This window comes from Epinephelus lanceolatus, chromosome 21 (genome assembly GCF_041903045.1).
Source record: "Epinephelus lanceolatus isolate andai-2023 chromosome 21, ASM4190304v1, whole genome shotgun sequence".
In the NCBI taxonomy this organism is placed as follows: Eukaryota; Metazoa; Chordata; class Actinopteri; order Perciformes; family Serranidae; genus Epinephelus; species Epinephelus lanceolatus.
The window spans coordinates 31651178-31659452 of NC_135754.1; the positions used below are offsets into that span (position 1 = coordinate 31651178).

The following is an 8275-nucleotide window of genomic DNA, read 5'->3' on the forward strand; positions in this document are numbered from 1 at the left end:
TAAAGGCTGCAGCACATTGTGAAATACAAGTGCTTCACATTTGGGCTGTGTCACATGGTTGACATTATCAGATATCTAAAAATGTAAAAGGTGCGGAGACCAAAAGCGGAATCAGCTCTTAAAATAAATCTGATAAATTTGGATCAAACTCAAAATACGAGTGTAGGCAGGTGGAGAGAGTCTGTCATCGTATCTTTACAAAATCTGACAAAAAGAGCAATTGCACTTAATGGATGGTGAAAACACAACCAGATGGTGGTGGGGGAGGGAGACAAAGCGAGAATGGGAATAAACAATAATGATTTAAGAGGTTCTTGATTATTTACACAATACTATCATACTGTATTATTACCATGATATCAATATTTTATTTTATTTCAATACCACCATCTCACTACAATCCTTCCTAATGATATTGTCCATGCCGACATATCAGCTTAGCAGTGAGACAATATGTGCATGTGTTGGAAGCAATCTAAATACATGCAAACATCCACAAAAAGTTAGTAGGAAAAAATAAATAAAAATATCACAGAAAAGTATCTGCACTGTGAAAGTGTATATCACAGAGCTGTAATGATTAATCAATAAGTTGTCACCTTTGAATTAATTGCAAACTTGCAAACAAATTTGATTATAGGTTTGCAACGGTTTGAGATTTTCACAGTACAACAACTGTCTCAGAAAATATCACGATGTCATGATATCACGATAGAGAGTGCCGAAGTCACGCCCCTTCCGGTAGAGCTCATGGGACCTTAGATCGGAAAAAATATGAATGGCAGTGAATGGGAAGAGCAATATTATCTTTTGTTCCCGTTTGAGTTGCGACATGAAATCTAAATAATATTTAAAAGCTTAAAATTTATATTTTAAATATAAAGTTAAATTTAAACAACATATTATGTTGTTTATGAATTTAAAACATAAATTTTAAGGTCAAGAAAGTCATACTTTGTGGTAAAACTGTTGAGATATAAGCTTTTTAATTAGAAAGACTCAAGAGTACACAGGAGGAGGTCGCGTATGTGACGTCATAGCTTTCGCTTGCTTCCTGCAGCTTGGCCTCCCCGCTGAAATTCCACTGTTTTATGATTAATGGATTTATGATTGAAGATGTTTGTGTGTTTTGTGCCAGGCTGCAGTCACTCCAAGCTGCTGGAAGCGAGCGAAAGCTATGACGTCACATACGCGACCGCCTCCTTTGTAGTTTTTCTAATTAAGTTTTTTTCAAAAGCTTATCTAAACAGTTTTACCACAAAGTGTGACTTTCGTGACCTTAAAATGTATGTTTTAAATTCATTAACGACAAATTTGGATTTCATGTCGCAACTCAAACGGGACCAAAAGATAATATTTCTCCCCTCATTCACTGCCATTCATATTTTTTTCCCATCTAAGGTCCCACGAGCTTCACCGGAAGGGGCGTGACTTCGGCACTCTATAACAGAGTTATTATTTTCAGTTACAATGACCCTTAACGCAACGAAAACAGCAGTTAAACAAACTTTTTATTACTATAATTGAACCTTGAAACCCTTTTTTTTAACTGAAAGTATGTGTAAAAAATAAATAAATAAAAGTGAGAATTTCCGTCCAGCTGCATTTTTTCAATAGCGTACATGAGCAAATGCACACAGTATAACTGTCAATTTTCAAACCACGGTATACATTAAAACCAGTATATCGCTGCAACTGTATTTGATAAAGATTTAAATAAATATCTGATAAAAACTAAGTTAAAATTGGCTGATTCCAGCCTCTAAAACGTGAATATTTTCTTGTTTCTGTAATCCTCTCTGATAATAAACTGAATATCTTTGGGTTGTGGACAAAACAAAACATTTGAAGGTGTCATCTTGGGCTTTAGGAAACAGTACTTGACATTTTATAAACCAAACAACTCATCAATTAATTGAGAAAATACTCAACAAATTAATTAACATTTAAAATAATCATTAGTTGCAGCCTTGGAAAGGTTTATCTATTCGTGTTGCATATATTTTATTTCCTTCATGTAAGTTTGCCCAAGGAGGACCTGTCCAAACATTGCTAACATCAGCTTAAATGAGCTCTAATTCCAATGAGTGCTTACTTTTCTATTGTATTATAATCTTATTATAGTCTTAATATTAGTTGGTAGAGTTTATGAGCAGTGACGTGAGCCCTGTTTTGTATTTTACACCGTCCTGGCTGAGCTTTGGTGTAGTATGTCATGGAAAAACTTAAATGCATTGTTTACTTTTTGTGTGCAGGCACAAAAAGGTTCCTGGGGACACCGCCCAGATGGACCTGTATTCTGAGTAACAACACCGACAATATGCTGCACACAGGAGGACAGTGTCTCGGTTAAAATGATGACTACTTCAAATGATGATCTGTGTAAGTGTGAATCAGGTAAAGCAGAAGTTGTTCACATTCTGAACAGCTGATCTTAACTGCCTGCAGATTACAGCTCAGGCTCTGTAACACATAGTTAAAACAGCTTAAGGCATTTCTACCTGACTTGTAATGACGCACCTCCGGCTGCTGCTCCATCAACATTACAGAGGTGATTGTGTTTAGCCACCAACAGCCAGCTTTTGTGTTCGTTTAAGCAATCAGGGGGCACACGGGGAGGACGGGGTGGTGATTTCAGGCAAGAAATGTAGCCAAGTCTTTGAGGTTAACTTATCACAACAGTAACCATATCAACAATGGCCACCTTTAAGCTTATTAGGAGTGATTAGGGAGCTTAACTGGGCTCATGTCTCTAGTAAAGAGATGAAATAGCGTGCTTGTTTCCAACACGGCCCCCGGCCAAAGAGCTGCAACACAATGTGGGGAGGTTTTTGCTCCACAGAAGTTAAAGGCTTTAAAAGTCACAGCACAAACAATGACAGACCTGCTTGAGTTTGACTGGAAGCTGTGAAACAGTTGTCTCAGTGCAGGTACAGGGACATCTGTGCCTCTCTTTCTAGCTTCCCCAAACTGACACCTGTTGAGTGAACTGACAGGTGGGCTCTTGAGGCAGGAGTCCCAACCTGCTAGTGCTGGAGCTTGAGGGCACTCCTTCACCCCGCGTAATCCCTGACTGTCTGTGCGCCGGTGCCTCCTGCAGAGCTTAACGCAAAAGACAAAGACTGCCTTTGTGTGCCGTTCGCTGCACACAGTGAAAAGGTGCGTTCATGTGCAGCGATGTCTTAAAACAAAGTTCCAATAAAAGTGATTATTGCTATGTAGTCCAAAGTCAGTGGGTTTAATTTGAGGTTTAGAGGGCATAACTTCACACCTACGAGGGCTCACATGGGTGCCAGATACTGATACCGATGCACGTCACACACACACCAGCAAATGTTGAGGGTGGACTTAAATCTTAAATCTTTAAATCCTCTGCTGTGCTATCAAACCATGTAAGCAAGAGAAGTGGCAGCTGCTACCCAGGCTGTTTGGTGGCTGCATGCCAAACACTGTGGTGTAAAAAACCAGACCGACACCTCTTTAAGTTTTCATCAGACAGAAAGCGTGTGAATCTGTCTCACTTGTTTCCGTGCTCCGTGTGAGCCAGGTGTTATCTCTCAGATGTAGGATGGAAACATTTTGAAGCACTACTGGAACTATTATCGCACACAAATACTGACGGTAGAGCATGGGAGCTTTTCTCAGTTGTTCTTAGTTTTGCACGTGAGGCATCCAGAGAGCTCGCCTCGGTGTCACCGGTTGTTAATGAAAACAGAGATTAGAGGGGATCATGGCGGGCCGGACAGAGTGGTTCAGTTGGAGCTGACTGCTGACAGGATGACCTGGGTTAGCACGAACAGGGCCTGACACAGCCAGACTCAAGGTCAACAGGGAATAATAATCAGTAGATTAGCTGCTTCACATCAACTCTAGTGAGCTGAGTAGGGCAGGAGAGTAGGGAAAGTAGGTTTGTTGCTGGGGGGGGGAAGATATACTGCAGTGTATCCAGTGTAAACTGTGGCTTAAAAAACAATGGGGTGTGGAGTATGACTTGAAACTTATCATTGCTTTTATCAGCAACCGTCCAGCTGCTTAAATGACAGAAAATGCACTTTTAAAGTATATTAAATCTTTGCTGATGAGTTCCTGAATGCAAACTTTTCCACCCAAACTGGCAACTTAAAGGGCAGTTCACCCCAAAATCAAAAACACATATTTTTCCTCTTACCTGTAGTGCTATTTATCAGTCTAGATTGTTTTGCTATGAGTTGCTGAGTGTTGGAGGTATCAGCCGTAGAGATGTCTGCCTTCTCTCCAGTATAATGGAACTAGATGGCACTCAGCTTGTGGTGCTCAAAGTGCCCAAAAAGTACACTTGAAAGACACAACAGCAATGTCTCTTTCCAGAAATCATGACTCGGTTACTCAAGATAATCCACAGACCTTGTTGTGAGCAGTTTCATGTGGGATCTACTTTCTTTTTACCAAACTATACCCACAATTGTGTCACCGTGAAGAAGGAAACAGGCATCTTGCTAGCTCACCTAGCACCATTGAGCTACCTAACATTACAGCTCACCTGAAATTTCAACTGGAACCCCCCCCCCCCCAAAGTTGGATTACCAGTACTGAAAACTGTAGCAATATACTGTTTATTAGTACTTCTGTCCTATTTGCGTCTCATTAAAACATTGGCACACACAGTACTGTCCAGCTTCTATTTGTGGACATGTTGTTCTGGTGTTTACGCACAATACAGCGTAATGTGTTCTCGTCAACTGGCATTGCTAACAACATCTTGGTTTTGCAGCTTGCAGCACTGGAACGTGATCAAATTCAGGTTTACATCATTCCCAGCTTCCACCTCTGACTTCCTGGGTGAATGTAATGCAGCATTTTGTCTTGCTATCAGTGGAGCACAAGCACGAGCCTCTCATTCATGAGTAGATGCACACTTGTTTCTGCACAGTGACAGGTTGGCGGGTGTAGTTCAGTTAGTAGAAAGAAAACTGGATATACTGGTAATATGACTTCAGGGGGGTGCTCCACTTGAAATTTCCGACAGTGAAGTCAGGATTCCTGAGTTCCTAGTGTGAATGGAACGTACTGTAAGCATTAATGGCGTCTTTCTGAGCTGAGCTGTGATGTTAACTAGCTCAGGGATGCTAGGTGAGCTAGCAGCAGATGCTTCCTTGCTTGGCAGGTGTAGGTCAGTAGAAAGAAAATAGTTCCTACATGAAACCGCTCTCAACAAGGTCTGTGGATTATCTTGAGTGGCCAGGTCATGATTTCTGGAAAGAGACATTGATGTTGAGTTTTTTAACTGTATTTTTTGGCGCGTTGAGCTCCACAAGCCGAGCGCCATCTAGTTCCCTTATATTAAAGAGAAGGCAGACATCTCTATGGCTGATATCTCCAATACTCGGCAACTCACCCCAAAACAATCTAGACTGGTGATTGCACTACAGGTTAGAGGGAGGATCTATATTCTTGATTTTGGGGTGAACTGTCCCTTTAAAGTTTTGCTCTACAGTGAAATATGAAAGAAGCCATCTCACCTGTAGCTCGCACCACGCCACCTCCACTGTTGTCTCTGTGTCCAGTCCTTTATAGACCGTCTTGAAAGACCCCCTTCCAATCTCTATGTTGAATTTGAGGTATCTTCCATCAGGTGAGGTTGCCACCGCTTTGGTCTCCACGTCCTCTTTCTCTTCCTGCTCCCACTGGGTATCAAACGTGATGCGAGACAAGGTTTTGTGCTGCTTATTGTTCTGAAGTTCATTCTCAGACTCCGAGCTGGCTTCCTGAGCGCTGGATCTCGGGACGGGATCCCAGTTCCCGGTGAGAGACCGGGCGTCGGGCTCCTGGCTGCTGGGGGGTGTGTTGGAGCTGGTGCCCGGGCTGGAGACAGGGGACGGCGACGGCGGAGACTCGTCGGTTTTTTCATCCTCTGCTCTGGACTCGGACAGTGTCAGGATATTCTCAGCCGACCAGGACAAGGCTTTGGAGAGGGCGCCGCTGTACAGAGGCGAATCAATGTCCATGCTGATTTTTTGCAGCCCGTAAGAGTTTCTCCGTGCGCCCAAGCCGTGCGTCCTCAGCACGGATGGGACCCGGGATAAGCAGTCGTCGGTCATATTCACAGAGAGGCCTGGGAAACCGCGTCCTGGTATCTCAACCTGTGCGTGTGACATTGTAGCAGGTTCAGCGTCTTCTTGATTCAGAGCCTGAATGTGGAGATGGCATCAAGAAAATAGAGCACCGTTACATTAAGTTCCGAGTTGCTTTTCCATGATGTCAGTGGCGTTAAACCATAAAATAACAAGTCTGTTCATATAACTAACAAGTCAGGATTAATCATGATAAATAAACAGGCCGCTACCTGTAGCTACAGTCAACCTTGTAAAGTATATATTCTAAGTGTGGGGAAAAAAAACAGAAAAAGTAGGATAAATACTCACTCATCACAGCCGCTGCGTAAAAACTATTCACATAAACGCATCGCGCACTTAAAAGCAGATTAAAGCATAGCTCCAATAAAATAATCCCAGTTGTTTTCTTCTCCTCTCTTTACAAAGTCCTCAGCCATAACCTCCGGTGAAAGGACGGCGCTGACTATATCAACAGAGCTCCGGAGGGCTGAGCGTCCTGTGCGCTCCAAGTGCGCGCTCCCAACTCCGCCCCTCGAAGCCTTGACGCGCTAATAAGACTATCCAGAGGGAGTAATTACAGGAGGATTTCAGCAGTGTTTGCAAACTACTGCTGCCTAAAACCTCAACATTTCATTAGGCTATTTTACCTTTTATTGTATGCGTCACTGGTATCCAAAAAGATGTGTGGACTACCTTCAAAATATAAATTTAGGGTCGCGTTGTGGGTTGCACAATGCCCACCATACACTACTTTACCCTCTTACATGCAGTGTGAGTTTTAGTCGCACAGTATAAGATTTCTTGCAGGGTCACTACTTGTAAAACTAGATTCTTTTTTTAGATTATTTCCCATCCTGCTCCTATTGGAAAACATTAAGCCAAACTCCCTTTAAAAAATGACATATTAACAATTTCTTATGTGTCTGCAAAAACACATGACCCCGGAAACAAGAGATAATAGGCGTCATATGTCCACAGTATTCTCATGAATTCGGCATCAGTAGAATCCATAAAGATAAACAGTGTTTGCGTAAAAACTTTGTTGCTTCAACTCGCGACCAGACTCCGTTGGTTGGCTGCACTATTTTAGTGTGAGGACACTGTGGAATTGAGAGGCGGACCGTTCCAAAAATTAAGATTTCTCACTAAAATAAGTGCTGGTTGGTGGATCAGATACACGCCGAATTAAACACCGACTCTTGTTCACTCCACAACTCAACCAATTTCTCCTCCGTGCTTTGCGCAAGAGAACCGAGACTTGTTCATGTTCTTGCGCCCCCAGAGTCCTCTCCATGTTTACTGTCAACCCAGCTTGCGTCTTGTCGTTTGGTGCTGAGAGCGCAGCTATTGGTTGTAGACAATGTTCACATCGTTGAACTTTAGTATTTAATATGTATGTTAATATTAAACATGTTTGAAATTATGGGAGCGTAAAGATGAAAATTAGACTCATATAAGACAGCTCGGATTGACTTTTACAACCACTAAACAATCAAGTTCACGGGAAGGAGTCCGAACTGAGGCAAAACTTTCATGATTTTATTTAGACATTGGAGACATGGGTGGATTCTTAAACGAGCCCACCAGACACAGGCCAAGGGGCCCAAAGTGTCAGCCAGAAAAAGACTCAAAATAACCCACAAAGACATGCAAAGTAACTCTTAAGAGACAAAAAATGACAAAAGCGAGTTAAATGACCAAAAAAGACACAAAAAGACCTTAAAGAGACTCAAAATGACTACAGACACAAAATGACCCCCCCCCCACACACACACACACACACACACAAAATTACTGCAACAAGATAAACAACAAAAAGGGGCCAAAGGACACAAAATTACCTCAAAGTGACACAAAATGAGGACAAAGAGATGCAACACGGCCGACAAAAGACAAAAAATTACCTCAGAAACATAACATGACTACGAAGGGACACAAAACAACACAAAATAACAGCAGAGAGACAAAAAAGAACTACAAAACGGGGCCAAACAATCAAAAAACGACCTCAAAGAGCCACAAAATGACAACAGAGAGACGCAACATGACCAAAAACTCCCACAAAATTACTGCAAAGACACAAAAAAACAAAAACAAAAAGGGGCCAAACAACCAAAAAAAGGACACAAAATTACCTCAGAAACAGAAAATGACTATGAAGAGACACAAAATACACAGCAGAG

The 8275-nt window shown here is 42.0% G+C and overlaps 1 protein-coding gene across 4 annotated transcripts in view; it reads right to left on the reverse strand.

The window, feature by feature from the left end:
- The window catches only part of wnk4a (WNK lysine deficient protein kinase 4a), a 65663-nt gene extending 59049 nt beyond the window's left edge, over window positions 1-6614 (reverse strand). For 2 of the 4 annotated variants that reach the window (XM_078163172.1, XM_078163173.1), the window contains exons 1-2: window positions 6402-6613; window positions 5499-6167 (exon numbers count right to left, since the gene is read on the reverse strand). In XM_078163172.1, the coding sequence (XP_078019298.1) occupies window positions 5499-6134 (636 nt within the window). In that variant the 5' untranslated portion in view covers window positions 6135-6167; window positions 6402-6613. Of the gene's footprint in view, window positions 1-5498; window positions 6168-6401 lie in introns of all 4 variants that reach the window. The other 2 variants (XM_078163171.1, XM_078163174.1) reach the window with 2 other exon arrangements.
- Between the last annotated feature and the right edge of the window lie 1661 nt (window positions 6615-8275).